Below are 15,891 nucleotides of genomic sequence, written 5' to 3'. Positions count from 1 at the left end.
GCCTTCAGCCGTGTGTTTACTGTCATCAAACAATCCTGAGCCAAAGTAAGATCTAAGTTCAGGAGATCAACTTTAACCGTGATCAAAATGTCATCTGCACAACAATACACATTGACTCCAAATTCTTGAATGAGACTTAAAAGTTGAGCTATAAAAATATTGAAGAGTACTAGTGAAAGGGCAGAACTTTGTGATATTCCACAATTAATGGTACATGGTTTGTAGGTGCCTTGTCAGCCATGGTTTCTTTATAGTTCTGCAATGTGTAGGATCCCTTGTATCCATAACAAACGAGAATCCATTTATCTTAAAATAGTCCAGTGTGGAAGTGGATGTCAGTTCAGTTCATGGCTGGTAAGATATCATCTACTGGCATCCTTGAAGCAAGGCTTTGCTTGTGGTTGGGTTGTTGAGGGTTAGAAATGCTTGCATGTTTTGCTGACTTTCTGATTAGCTGTTGTTTTTTTTATACATCCCACAGTGGGTAGAGCAGACTGGTTCAGGCACACACAGAAAGAGTTCATTCTTGGGAGATGCAGAGAGAAACAGACTGCGTATTCAGGATCGGGAGTTGCAAGAGATGTCGGATGAGGGCATGTGTCTCAGCATGCATCAGCCCTGGGCATCATTGCTTATCAAAGGAATCAAAAGGTAAAATACTGACTCAAAACATAGCTTGGATGCAGTTGTAGAAGAACATTGTAACGCAACCTCCTTCTTCCTTAAAAGTATCTTGTATTTGTGAGGACAAAAAAAGGAAATGCCAGGGTCCTCGGATTCTAACGAGGTTCTACAGGTGGAGCAATATATCATGCCTGAGTACATTTCTAAGTAATCTCAGTATATCTCATACATGTTGGTTATTCTCCAAAAGACATGATAAATGGGTGGTAACGTTATCACCTTCTCAAATATTTTTTTCATTTATGTGTTAAGTGTTTTAAAAGGGCAATTTTCAAATAATTATATAAGCAAATAGTGATTTTCTTTCATAAATCTGATTTCTAAAAATTGCCCTCTTCCAATTTATCTCAAAGTATGTGCATTGTTCCACAGTGTGTTGCTTGGATTTTTAAAATAAGTACCTGTATATAATATGTAAGCCACTTTGATTGATTGTGACTACAGAAAGGTGGTATATCAAATCACACCCCTTTCCTTTTTGTTTCCAGTAAATTCTACCTGCACAAAAACCAGATGCAAATGTCTGTAGGTACTTTGTATTTGCAGCAAGCTTCAAAGTAAAAATATGCAATAAAAATACCCAGGGACAGTTTGATTTCTCATTGTAATATGCTAAATACTAAATGCAATTTTTAGCCTAGTGGTCAAAATTTGCCAGACAGAAGAAAGAGAGAGAAAGTTTTGGCTCCAGCATCAGTACTATACACATCTATGCAGAAGAACCTGAATTTGGGAGTACGTTCCTGGTCCAGGAATCAAATAGGGCTGACCCTAGGGGACTGTGGAGCTTGCGACACTATAGTTTGAATGACTTCCCAAATGGTTTATTTAATTTACTTACTTAAAAATAATAGGTGGACTATCACACCAGTTTGGGCTTTTTAGAAACTTGAGACTTACCACACCTGCTCCCAAGAATATTCGTGTTGTTTAGCTGGGAATCATGCTGAAACAACTTTTACAGTCCCCCAGAGTGGAAAATTTTTCTTCAACAAAATTATACAATCATGTAAAAAAGAGATGGGGAAGCCCTAACACTTACTCAACAGTGACTTCTAATGGCCAAATTTGAGTCCACAGTTACATGCACCGAAAAGATCATGCTCCAAGGATTGACTGGAGGGGAGTGGGTGGACTGTGAAAATAAAAGTAGGAGTACTTGTAAGTGAAAGCTGATGAGTCCATGTCTTAGCCCTCGTTTCATTTTGGTGGGAGTATAAATGGAGAAGAAACTAGTGGTAAACATCAAAACATTTCTTAAACATTAATTATTCTTCTTTTAGGTGTGTTAATTAACCTTATGCAGCTTCACCTAGTTTAAAAACTGTTAAATAAGAAATCTTTTTATCCCTTACATACATACTGCATATAAATGAAACTAGAGCTCTTAAGGTTATCTTATTGAAGAAGTGTTTGCTTGCAGCTATTTGGCAGGAAGATGTTTACAACATTCTGTGAAATTATGATTATAAATTTTATTTCCTTAGTCTATAATGGAGTGTCATACATCTCTTTTGCCTGGATGATTCTTCCTTCCCATATTTATTGTGTCATTTAAATACAGTGTAAGTGAATTTTAGAGGAAACTGGCAGAACTTGAAGTACATTTTCTGTTTTGGATTTGTTGTGTTTTGCAGAGTGGAAGGCAGAACCTGGTACAGCTCTCACCGAGGCCGTTTGTGGATAGCAGCAACAGCCAAGAGACCAGCCCCACAAGAGATCTCCCAGCTGGAAGCCTCCTACAGAATGCTGCTGCCGAAAGGTGAGATGGTATTAATAGTACTAATGTTTATTCCAGTGCAATAGGTAAGACATTCTAGACAGTAGAGTTATTTCCCCATAGCCATGTGCTGCTACAGAAGATTTTTCACTCTGCCTCTGTTGTACTTCACTGGGCTCTCTAACTCTACCTTCAGTTCTTTCCTTCTGCACACATGCCTGCAGGAGTGTTTGTTCTGCTCTCCCCATTTTAATATTTTTAATTTGATGTAATTTCGTCCCTTTTGGGTAATTTGGTAAGCTCTGCCTGCTTGAAAATTCAAGTTTCAAGTTTAATTCATATTTGATAAAATTGCTTTTTTCATGGATTACAAAGTGCTGAACAATAAAAATTTACATAGGAGAGACAAACAATTTTTGGGGAATCACAGACATACATCCCATGAGAGGGAAATGCGGGGAGGAACTACAATTTAGTATAAGAAAGAGAACGGAAAAAGGAAAGAACAATAGGAGATTTATTAGATCAGTGCTTGCCTTCTTTGAGTGGAACTGTTAACTGAACTTCAAAGGCTAATTAATTAAAGGCATCCCTATATAGGTAACTTTTTAATTTTGATTTAAACTTTTTCAGGGTCTTTTCTTCTCTTACCGGAGCTGGTAATAGGTTCCAAGTATAGCGAGCAGTGACAGAGAAAAGTGTGTTACATCTGGTTTTTATGATTTGTAAAGACGGGATTGTAAGTAGGTTTTTGTCCTCAGATTGTACAAATTTGGTCTGTAGCTGACAGGCTGATCCCACTGAGTACCTGTTAGCTAGCCTGCATAGCTTTCTCTGGAACTCAAGGCTGTCCCTGATGTGGTCTCACCTACTGTTAAGCAGGAGTTGGGTGGTTATTAGGCACCCTTAAGAGGCTCGGCGGTGTCTTGCAGGGTGCTGGCTGCGTCTTCACGCCTCCACCCGTCCCGGTGCACATCTGTTGGTCCGCAGGGGTGAAGGTATAGTCAGATATAGGAGTCTGACTGGCAGCCCGAAGTTCAGCTTTGCAGAAGCATTCCCAGCATTGTGGCAGTGAATTTTCTCATTCAGCTACTGTGAGAGAGATGAAAGCATGTTGCAACACAGATCTTGTCATGTCACAGTGACAGCCTGTGAGAGAAATCTGGGGTGGTTGAAAAAGTAGGGTTTTGAGTGTTTCAGGATGTTCCCTTGTGTTCCCTTTCCTTAAAAATCATAAAATTTCTGTTTTCAGAGTTTGGGAAGTGTGAAAAATAACATGATTTTGGCGCAAATATTTTTTTATGGCAGCCATCTTGGATTTTAGCATTCTCCCTGTTTCTTCAAAACTGCAAATTTTGACTCGAAACCTGCTGAGATTGAGTCCTTGAGCTCTTGTTTGGCTTCTTGCCAGGACTGTACAAATTTAATGCTTTTAGAGCATCCTTGCGCCATGTGCTGCATGGTACAGCTGGGTGGGGGGGGGGGCTGCAGCATTCAACTTAGCTTATCCCCTGCTGAAGCAGATGACAAAATGCTCAGCTAGCCTGGCGGGGCAACCGTCGTTGCTTTCGTGGCTTGGCACAACTATTACTTCAGTTAGCCAGGCTACGGACCCTCTGCAGCCTAAGAAACCCAAATGCAAGTCATCTAAGGGTGACTCTATGCCCCAGAAGCTGGACACTTTTGCCAAATTTATGAAATTTTTGTGGTCTGAGTTTCAGAACAAGTGTTCTCCTCCTGAGCAGTCTCAATCCGCCACTGTGGCATCTCTTAATGGTGTTGTGCCTTTGGGCACGTCCTCGCCTCAGCCTGCTGCGGCTTTCACACTACCTGATCTGGAGGACCTGGATGCTGATGTTTCCCTCACTGATCCCTTGTTTGAAGGTACAGCGCTTCCCAGGGCAGGAGATCAGGCACACTGTGTTGGAACTGCAGATGCCTCTGGGGTCTTGGATCCCGGGGATGATCCTACGGTCCTGCGATTATTTAGTTTTTGGCTCTGCCAGACCTGATTGCTGAGTCTTTGCCGAATTGAACTTAGTCACTCAGCAGGCTCCATCCACTTCTTTCTCCTGGCTTTGCGGTGTGCGCTCACAGTCTGCAACTTTTCCCTGCAACCCTGATATGAGCGTTCTGGTCTTGGAGCAGTTTAACTCTCTGGAGGGAACTTTGTCTGAAAATTGCTAGAGCTATGTCCTGCTTGTATCCTCTGGCACAGGAGTGTCAGCAGCTTTTGGGCCAGCTGAGGGTGGATTCTTTGGGGCGCAGGTGATAAATCTTCAAAGACTTCAGTGGATCCAGAACACTGCGGCTAGGTTGATCTTCGCAAAAAGCAAATTCGATCATGTTTCCCTGCTTCTGTCAAAACTTCACTGGCTTCCGATGATTTTTAGGATTCACTTTAAATGTACCTGCCTAATTTTGAAGATCCTACACGGCATTCTTCCTCCCCTAATCCCACTATCCTGGAATTCTTCGAGACCTGACACTACCAGATCCGCCCACATACTCAAACTATCTTTCCCCTTGTTAAAAGGTGTCATGTATTCAGGGAAATCTCTTTTCTTCAAATTCACTGAGCTTTGGAATAACCTCCCTGCCCCGTTGCGGAACCTGGGCTCATTCAAATTATTCCGAAAGCATCTGAAAACTTGACTTTTCTCTAAAACATAAAGCTATCTATTTAAAATGTAAAGCTAGCTATCCTTTTCATAACCTCTAATTTCTTATTATGTCCTTCCCTCATTTATTGAATTACCTGTAAACCATGTTGAGCTCTATCTTTATGGAGATGATGCGGTGTACAAACTTAAGGTTTAGTTTAGTTTAAGCGCACTTCTCTCCCCAGTGAGGGTGGTGTTGTGTTAAAGGAATGCAGGACTACTGTGTAGATGTGGTCCTCAGGAAACATTTTGATGCAGCTACTTTTAGGAATCAAGGCTACTTCTGCGACGTCTTTTGTGGCACACGCCTGTTTTTCTCAACTTCGCATACTGAAGAGTGAGGCGGTGGATCCCCTTCCTCAATTTCTGATGGCTGGGATAAATTATATGGCTGATGCATTATATGACCTTATGAGAGTGTTGCCAAAGGTGTCAGTGTACACCATCTCTGCCTGCTAGATGCTTTGTGTCAGATAGTGGACTGGTGATTCACTTCTAAGTCATGTTGGCTAGGCTGACTTTTAAGGGGCAGTTATTATTTGGCAAAGGTCTGGATGACCTCATAGATTCTGTGATGGTCTGTCACACTAAGCCTCTGCCTAATAGTAGACCCAGACCCTCTAGGGGTTCTGGTTGTTCTAATTTTTATGGCTCATGGTGCTCCAGACCATATGCAAATGCCACTTCACAGAGATTTTCACAGGGTTCCCAACAATGGTATGCTGGCTGCAGGTGTTCCCAGCCTTCTACCTCCCGTTCTGCACCCTCTGCCAGAAAGCCTCAATGACACCAGGCTGAGGGATTCCTCTCTGTGGATAGGGGGCTGGCTCTCAGCGTTTCTACCTGCCTGGATGTGCATTACGTATGACCAGTGGGTCTTGGACATTATTCTGTCGGGCTACAAGGTGGAATTTGCTCAGCCTCTAGTAAATTAGTTCATGGACTCTCCTTCAGGTCACCCGGAGAAGGCGCTCGGGATTCAGGCCACCGTTCAGTGCTTACTGGATATTGAATCTATAGATACGGTACCGCCAGACTTCTCAAGCTCAAGCAGATACTCTATATACTTTATCATGCCAAAGAGAGGCTCAGAAGATTGGAGGCCTATTCTAGATCTTCAGCACGTGAATGTGGCTCTCAAGATTCCCTGCTTCCGAATGGAGACCGTGCATTCGGTCATTGCAGAAGTTGCCCCAGGAGAGTTTTTTGCCTCTCTGGATCTTACAGAGGCATGCTTGCACATTCCCGTTTTTCCAACTCACTGCAAATTTTTGTGGTTTCATGTTTTGGAACAGCATTACCAGTTCTTAGCACTACCCTTTGGGCTGGCATCAGAGTCCCAGATCTTCACCAAGGTGATTGTGGCAGTGGTGGCTTACCTGCAAAATTTGGGTCTCCAGGTCACCCTTACTTGAATGACTGGCTGATCAGAGCTCCCTTGTTGGCTGAGGGATGGCACATGATGGAGTGGGTGCTCCATGTGCTGGAGGACTTGGACTGGATTGTCAACTTCAGGAAGAGCCATCCGAGGCCCACACAATCATTGGAATATCTGTTGCTTCTTGTCAGGCTCTCCTGTTTTAGATCACCGGAGCATCGGTCCTCCTTGGTGTCTCAGCCTGATGTTGCTAGATTCTTGAAGGGGGCTCTTCGTGTCAGACCACCGCTTAAGCATCCTTTCCCTTCCTGGGACCCTAATTTGGTGTTGTCTAGCCTTACCATAGCTCCTTTTGAGCCCCTTCGAGATGCTTCCCTCTTGGACTTGACGCTTAAGAGCGTTTTTCTGGTTGCTATTACTTTGATGCATCGTGTCAGAACTGTAGACTTTGTCTTACAGAGACCCTTTCCGTATTTTGGAGGCAGGGGGTTTCCCTTCGGATGGTTCTTTCATTCCTCCTGAAGGTAGTTTCGGCTTTCCATGTTAATCAGGAAGTGTGTTTGCCTGCCTTTCAACCAGCCAGTTCCAAGACAGCTCCACCTGTTGAAGAAATGAAGTGTGTAGAGTTCTTCTGCATTATCTGGAAGTCACTAACGAGTTTTGTCTCTCTGACCATTTGTTTGTGCTGACGACTCATTCAGTTAAGCGAGGTGCTCCTGCTTCCAAGGCCACAATTTCAAGATGGATCCATAGGGCCATTGCATCAGCTTACATTCTTGCTGGGAAATAGTCCCCTGTTTCTGTCAAGACACATTCTACCAAGAGTGTTGGCTTCTTTGTGGGCCAAAGCTAGATCTGTCTCCCCTGAGGAGATTTGCAGAGCGGCAACATGGTCTTCTCTTCACACGTTTGCCAAGTTCTACAGAGTGGATGTGGCGGCAAGACAGGACTTTGCCTTTGGGCCTTCAGTATTAAGGGACAGTGCAGCAAGCCCACTCTAGCTTTTTGGGGACTGCTTTTGTACATCCCTAACATAATGTCTAATCCCTAATGTCTAGAATGTCTCACCTATTGCACTGGAAAAAGAGATTATGTACTTGCCCTGGTAAGCTCTTTTGCAGTAGATAGATAAGACATTCTAGACTCCTGCCCTGTCCTTCTTGCGCCTGCTTACTGTTTTCAGTCTGTTTATACTTCTTCAGGCTGATTCTTGGATGCCTGTCAGCCCTTGAGGGCTGGAAAAATTTGTATATATGTTTCAATTTATTGGGGAGTAGTTTCTAAGCTCCTTTGAAGCCTGTGTTGGTGGTTAACGGTACTGTTTAATTACCTTTTGAGCAAAACAATTTGTTTAAGCCTGTTGCTACAGGTGCCTCTACTTCACATGTATTGGGTGGCTCTATGTGCTTGGGTACTAACTGAAGGTGGAGCTAGAGAGTGAAAAATCTGGACTGGATTCCTTCTGCAGCAGCATGCAGCTATGGGGAAATAACCCTACTGTCTAGTATCTCACCTATCTACTGGAAAAGAGGTTACCAGGGTAAGTACATAATCTATTTATGTTTGATTTGATTAATCACCTTTCAAATTAACCGAAGAAGGATGCACATAGCAGGAGTAGATTTGTGTGATGTTAGCTGAAAATATACAGAGTACCTGTTATGTATGTACTGAAGATGTTATCAGATAACTTTTTAGGGTGTTTCTGAGGGTTTATCTTTTTTTTTTTCTAATCTTTATTAATTTTCAAATATTAACAGTGCAACACACAGGTATAAAAACATATAACAAGTCAAGAAAAGCACATTCAACCTACAGATATTCAAAATCAATCATTTTATCCCACCCACCCATCGATTTTATCAATAACACAAATGTTTATACTCTTTCAATAACCTACACTTATTTAAAATAATATAATAGTACAATCCCACGCCCCTCCCTCCCTCCCAGCCCTGGATGTGTATGGAAATGGCACAGAAATTAAAGACAAAAAACAACTACAGAGAAGTAATAAAAGATGTCAACAGGCCCCAAACCAGCTTAAATATATTACTATGCACCAGCATTTCAGCATTCATTTTTTCATACCTATAACTTGCTTCTAACATGTTTGTCTTTCACTACAGATACTGAGTTTCCCAAGGATTACCCATCGGGATGTCTGCTGGGCTGTGTGAATGTGACAGATTGTGTTTCACAAGAGCAGTTTAAGGAACAGGTGAGCAAGGATAGCTCTTTGAGAGTTGACAGTTGGTTAAAATCTGTAGACGATCTGCTGTATCACTTGGCACAGTAAATCAGAAATCAGAGACTTCTACAAAGGATACACTTTACTTCTGTTTCATACTTGTACCTTCTTCCCAAAACTACTTACTAGTATGAATTCTATTTCCAGGGATGGAAGGGGAAGTTTATCTTGACTGAATGTGTCAGATTTCTCATCCATTTTCTATTGAAATGTCTTCATTCATTTCAATTGAAAAGTTAGAGTTGGATTCCTGTTTCATGAGAAATATATTCTATTGCTAGCAATATGAGTTTCTGCAGTTACTGTGTGGCAGCATTGCCTTAAACAATATCCACCCGATATTCAAAACAAGAGGTTCCTTTCCAGTTGAATCACTTGTGGCCCCCTAACTGCTGATATTCAGCAGCACTGAAATGATCAGTACTGCTGGAATATATCACTAACCACCCCTACATTGTCCAGTTAGTTCTGGGGCAGTTCTTGAGCTAAGCCTGAGAAGAACAAGTACTGAACTAGTTAGTGGTGCTGTTGGTTAAATAAGACTGTCCTGACTTTACTGTGGATCTAACTGATCATCAGTCAAAGTGCCGGGATTTAAAAAGCCGTCTGGGGAAATCAGGATGTCTGGTAACTCTAACTAGGCTTCTTCTCAGACTTGCTTCCTGCTTTACTAAAAATGCACATAATACCTAAAACTGTCATAGAGCCTGATATCTTTCAGTTCCTCTTTCAAGAGAGAGGGAAGGGGACAGCAACCAATAGGGGATTAAGGAAGTGTTATGCTTTAATCCCTCTAGTAGTCTTGGATGTTTTTTCCTGTTCAATAATTGTGTTTGATGTCATGATTTTGGGCCCTCCCTAGTCCCACTCATAGCATGCTCCATTTCTATTTGAATGTACTGTACTGCAGTGTTGCCCCTTTTCTGCCTTTGTAAAATGGGGATTTAGAGATTTCAAGTGCATGGATGTCCATTTAGACATATGCTTCAAAAATGAACACCATAGTAGTGTAGTAGATGATAACAAATAAAGACTTGAATGGTCCATCCAGTGTGCCCAACAGTTGCACTCATCAGTTCATGATTAAACCAACTATGAATGTGGTATAGAATACTTGATCCTGGTCTTCCTTTACCATTTTTGGGATACAGACCAAGGGCATTGTCAGTCCTTAAGTTCCAACGTCCCTCAAAAGGGAATTCCAAGTATCACCACCCTCCTCCTTGAAGAAGAATCTCCTGACATTATTCCCAAGTCTATCACCCTCCAACCTCATGTCATGTCCTCTAGTTTTACTGTTTCCTCATTTCCAGAAAATATTTGTTTCTATATTAAAATCTTTCAAATATTTAAACATCTGTTTCATATCTCCCCTAGCCTTCCTTTCCTCTAGGGCAAGCATGTCCAACAGGCAGATCGCGATCTACCTATAGATCGCAGAGGGGTCAGAGGTAGATCACCAGCCCCACTTGGCTCCATCTCTCCAGCAGCTCGCCCCGTTGTTAGGAGAGAGCTCAAGCCAGCAGGTCGTTTGCCAAGGGCTTGCCGCTGATCCTTTTGCCTGTCTTTTTTCCATGCCTGCAGGAATCTTGCCTGCGGGTGTATTGGGGCGCTTGTTGTTTTCATGCCAATAGTTTGTGGGTGCCCCAGGGGTCCTCTGCCCGTGCCCCGTGATGATATACCACAGGCCTGGCATCATACCTGGTCTCCTCCCTCTCAAAATCACCCATTCCTGCCCCCACCCCAACACCCCTTAGAAGTGTGTTATATACCGGGTGATATCCATTCACCCGGGCTTTACCTGAATACACTTACCATATTAGTTGTGTCATGTGCTGGTTGTTGGTCGTTTTATAGTTCGCTTTCAATAAACGTTTTTGGGCAGACACAACAAAGTGTCAAGAATTTGGTGATTTTGGTGGGCTTTTCCAATTTTGTTCTAACCACTGTGACTTTTGCTTGCCTCTGCAATTTTATTTTGCCTAGCCTTTGCGTTGATTCTACACTGCAATTTTATTTCGCCTTGCCTTTGCGTAGATTCTACACTGTGTGCAGAATTTATTAAATCGCATGTGGTGATATTTGAACTTGTTTGGTGGTTTTTTATTTTTATTTGGTGTTTTTTTAATTTTTATTTGGTGGTTTGCCGGATAGGTGTTTGAGTTTGATGATTGTTTGGTGGTATTTGATTATTGGTGCCAGTATGATGAATTCTTATTTTTACTTTTAGAACTGCATGTTTGGTTTTGGCATCTCCAGTCCTTGTATTGCACATCATCCATAGGTCTTCAGTTCCTGTTGATCTTTAATACTTTGGGACATTGACGGTTTTGGACCAGATTCAGCCAGTGTTTATACTAATTTAGCAGATTTGGCCTTCTTACATCCAGCCACCCCAATATAACGAAGATGCGTATTCCAAAGAAGAGCAAAACCTACCATTTTCATGATGAATGGGAAATGGACTACTTCTTCATCATGGTGAAAGACAAGTGTTGTTGTCTAATTTGTATCCTTACCCAAACAGGGTAATCTGGAACATCATTATAAGGCTCTGCATAGCAATAAGTTTGATGGCGATTTTGCACCCAAAAGTGAAATTCGTAAACTGAAGCTCAAAGAACTTAAATTGGCTACTCAGCAACAGTTGATGGCAAAGCCAAGGTCACATTCGGTCAATGCAACCATAACATCCTTCAAGGTCAACAACCTGATTGCAAAGAAATGCAAACTTTTCACTGAAGAGGAATTTGTAAAAGACTGTTTTCTTGAAGCAACTGACAATCTTTTTGAAGGATTTAAAAATAAGAAAGAGATCATAGCTGCTATTCAAGATATACAATTGTCAAGCAACACCGTCATGCGGCGAATAGAAAAGATGTATGGAGACACAACTGAAAAATTGTTGGAGGATGTTTCAAATTGTGTTGCTTTCTCACTCCAACTACAGACATAAGAGACATAGCTCAGTTACTAGACTTTATCCGGATGGTTTTTGAAGACTTCCGTGTTAAAGAAGAACTATTTGGAATGATTTCTTTAAAAGGGAGCACTACTGGTTAGGAAATATTCAGTTCTTTCTATTCTTTTGTGACAAAATGTAATCTTCCATTGCATAGACTTGTTTCCATCACTACTGATAGGCCTTACAACTAGCATCCAGTACTATCTGGATCCTCACAGATCTGTTCTCCTGATTTCAATTGACTTATCCTTGGCATTCGACACAGTAGATCATCATTTACTCATCAACAGATTATCTTCTATTGGTATGTCTGACCAAGTACTGAATTGGTTCAAATCATATTTTCTAGATCGCTCGTCAGAAGTTGTCTTTAACAACTCTGTTTCAAATAATTATTCAAATTCCTATGGTATTCCTCCAAGGTTCAATTCTTTCTCCACTTTTATTTAATATTTTTCTGTAACCTTTACTTAACCTCTGTCAATCAACTGGATTTTCCTCTTTTGCCTACGCTGATGATATTCAACTCCTGCACCCATTGAACTTGGAAGACCCCAATGAGATAAATAACATTAACATTAAACTAAAGCAGATAAGTCAATGGCTTAAAGATAATATGTTAGTACTGAACATACCAAAATCCTCAGTAATGTTTTTCCCATGGAAAAATAATGTTAAATTCTCACCTCTATATACTTCTAGATAAAACTCTACTTCAAACAGTAATGACGACAAAAATACTGGGAGTAATATTAGATCAGGAACTTACATATCACGATCAGATCAGTTCAGTGGTTAAGAACCGTTTCTATAAGATCTTTAGCAGAAGTCTTAAATCCAGTAGCTCTTAATATCATTATCCATTCTTTAATTATCTCTAGGCTTGATTATTGCAACACATTGTATCGGGGTATAACACAGAAAGAAATGAGAAGATTGCAAATTATACAAAACACAGCAATAAAAATCATTACTAATTCAAAAAATATGACCACGTAAAACCACTTCTGCAAAAGACACATTGGTTACCAGTCTCACACAGAATTATATACAAAATTGCTCTGTTAACTTTTAAAATCCAACAATCTAATGCACCAATATTTCTGGACTGTCTTTTGATACCATACACTCCATTTAGGACACTTAGATCTATAGAACAGCATCTGCTGACTATCCCCTCCTTAAAAATAATAGGTACAAGAAGATCTACTATTTTTTTCGGTTGTAGCTCCTCAGCTCTGGAATAATCTACCAAATTATTTGCGTGCTAAACCTGCATTGGAAAAATTCAAAAGCTGTTTCCCGCATCAGGTCTCCGCTTCTGAGATCTTTGCAGAGCCACATGCCATCAATATTTCTTCAGTTGTTGAGCATCAAACATGCCAGGCATCGTCATGTCCTCCTTAGCTACCAAGCCCTCTGCACACAGCGAGTTCCATACCTTGGATTCCGTAGTCACTCTTTTATGAGTATTGTTAGTCGTGATTAACAGTCCAAATGGAAACAGCCAGCGATATCTAATATTTTTCTGTTTCAGAGATGTCAGCACAGGTTGGAATTCCCGCCTTCTCTGCAGTGTAATAGGGGAGAGATCCTTAAATATCTCTACTTTATGAGATTTCCATGAGATAATGCCCATTTCTCAGGCTTTCTGTACCAGCTTCTCCTTTTCAGTGACATTGTGCAGACACGCAATTATATCTGTGGGGGGTAGTCCCCTTTCTTAGGGCCCAAAGTCCTGGGCGCCCTATCCACTTTCAGAGTACAGGCAGAGGTCATAGAATGATCCACTTCAGGTGTAAAGATATGTTTGTAAATCTCTTGCACTACTTCAGTGACATTTCTGTACTCCTCCGTGTCAGGGACCCCTCATATATGGACATTATGTCTCTGCGGTCTGTTCTCTAGATCTTCCACTCGAGATAGACAATCTTGCAATTCTTTCTGGGCCTCACTGATTACTGAGTTCCAATCCTGCATCACGTCCTCTTGATCGCCGATCCGTCTCTCTGTTTCCTCCACCCACCCCCAAAAGGTCAGCAAAGTCTTGTCTAATTTCCTTGACCGCCTCCTTGATTTTGCCCTTGACTGCTGCCTCCTCGCTCTTAATATCTGAAGCCCATTGTTGGAGGTAGGCTTTTATGACAGCAGCTGAATTGTCCATGCACTGAAGCCTGGGGGAGGCTCCCCTTTCTGACTCCTTTTCTGATGTACTCTCTCCCGACTTGCACATGGACATTCTTCTTGGATTTCTTGCAAGGTTTCCACTCTCAGCGCATATTTGGAAATCCAAATTCAAGTCAGCTCCACATGGGTGAGAGGAGGCTATTTGATTCCCAGGATCAGAGCTTCCACTCTAACCCACCATCTTGGTTGGTAATGTCACTGGAAGCCCATACTACATGGTTCTATACAATTTTCTATTAAATTGGCTGGGTGATGAGTAAAATCAGCTGAATGGTGCACCCATTCATGTGGTTTTGGGGAGAACATTACTTTTTGAGACTGGGTGACTACAAGACTACAAGGTCCAAAAATTAGGCAGAACTAGATGGTTACCTGGGGCAGCAAAGAGCAGCTGCAGACAAAGTAAAACAAGAGGTCCTAACAGCCACAAACTCAAAGAGCCATTAGGTCATACTTTAAACTTCATTCTTATTGTATATTTGTATTTTAGTTTGATTATCAAAATTTGGGAGGCTGAAAGTTACTTGAGGTGGGAGTGTAAGGCTGTAGGTACAATTACAATACAGAAAATCACGCAGATAGTAATTACTCTGGACGGCACTTAAGAGGCCCTGAAATTCTAGTAGTGCTGCCTTTATAAGAAGAAATAATGTCAATGTGGGATATATTTTTTATTATAGATAATAATAATTAGCAAATATGGCAAGCAAGTTACAAAAAAAAAAAAATAAATAAAAATACTAAGGGTTAAACAAAATAGATATATATTTGGTTACACTACAGTATTTCCTGAGAAGAAATAACAAAGCAGCAGCTATACTGGGCTATAAACCATATGTCCAAGAATAACCAACCCTTGGTAGGCTAAGATAAGTGAGTGACTAGCCCCTGAACTATAGAAGAAATCTCATTTTCACTCTTAGAGGTCAGATTCAGTTTCCGATGGTGATAAATTGGTTCCAATTCAGGGCTCTAGTTGTACACAGTGAATTCCCTGATTAGTATCGGGAACAGTTCTACAAGTTCTTGCCCTACACAGGTAGCTGGATTCTCAGTCTGGTGGAAGTCATAAATCTCCTCCTGAATTCTTCCTTGTACTGAACTTGGCACAGAAAGACACAGTTCATAGGTGTTACTGACAATTCAGTCTCTCTCCTCAGAGAGATGCGTATGGCATCAGGTAGTCTTCCCTTCACTTCTCCCAAACCTGGTGCTAGCCGTGCCTCAGTGGTTCACAGGTGACAATCCTAGACCAATCAAGAACAGTATACATCTGTCCAGGAGGTGACATACAGTCACCCATAATGAGAGGCTGATGGGTTTCCAGATGGTCTCTCTGATCAGGATTGATACAGGATGCCTCACTAATGAAGCTTACCTCATTCCAGTGTTTCCTGTGAAACACTGTCCTCTGCAGCTTCACACAAGATAGACTGTAAGGCTAGTGCACTGGCGTACCCCAGGTCTCTGTCTTTTCTCTCTCTCTACACCTCTTCCTTTGGTGCCCTGATCTCTTCCCTTTATGTGCTGATGACTCCCAGATCTACTTCTCTACACCTGAAATTTCACCTAGAATCCAGGAAAAAGTCTTAGCCTATTTGACTGATGACATTGCTGCCTGGATGTCTCACTACCATCTGAAACTAAACATGTCCAAGAATGAGCTGCTCCTCTTTCCTCCATTCTCCATCTTTGTAAATAATACTGATATCGTTTAAGTCTCCTCTGCTTGCAACCTTCGAATCTGACCTTTCATTTTCTATGCACATCCAACAGCCTACTAAAGCCTGTCGCTTCTATCTCCTACAATATTGCCAAATTTCACCCCTTTCTCTCGAACACACCACCAGGACCCTTGTCCACACTCATAACCTCACACTTAAACGACTGCAATTTACTTCTAACAGGTCTCCAGCTGAACTGTCTTTCCCCCTCCAAACAATGCAAATCTTGCATGACTTGCCTTCTGTCAACCTTGCTACACTCACCTTACCCCTCTCCTCAAATGACTTTACTGGCTCACTATCCACCTCGGCATACAGT

The 15,891-nt window shown here is 41.6% G+C and overlaps 1 protein-coding gene across 3 annotated transcripts in view; it reads left to right on the top strand.

Moving 5' to 3' along the window:
* TRIP4 (thyroid hormone receptor interactor 4) overlaps positions 1-15,891 on the top strand; it is a 147,768-nt gene that overhangs the window by 72,466 nt on the left and 59,411 nt on the right. For all 3 annotated transcript variants that reach the window (XM_033920643.1, XM_033920642.1, XM_033920644.1), the window contains 3 exons: positions 482-651; positions 2,322-2,446; positions 8,575-8,666. In XM_033920643.1, the coding sequence (XP_033776534.1) occupies positions 482-651; positions 2,322-2,446; positions 8,575-8,666 (387 nt within the window). The remainder of the gene's footprint in view (positions 1-481; positions 652-2,321; positions 2,447-8,574; positions 8,667-15,891) is intronic.

Source organism: Geotrypetes seraphini, chromosome 14, assembly GCF_902459505.1.
Source record: "Geotrypetes seraphini chromosome 14, aGeoSer1.1, whole genome shotgun sequence".
Classification (NCBI taxonomy): domain Eukaryota; kingdom Metazoa; phylum Chordata; class Amphibia; order Gymnophiona; family Dermophiidae; genus Geotrypetes; species Geotrypetes seraphini.
This window is presented reverse-complemented; position numbering and strand designations above follow the sequence as displayed.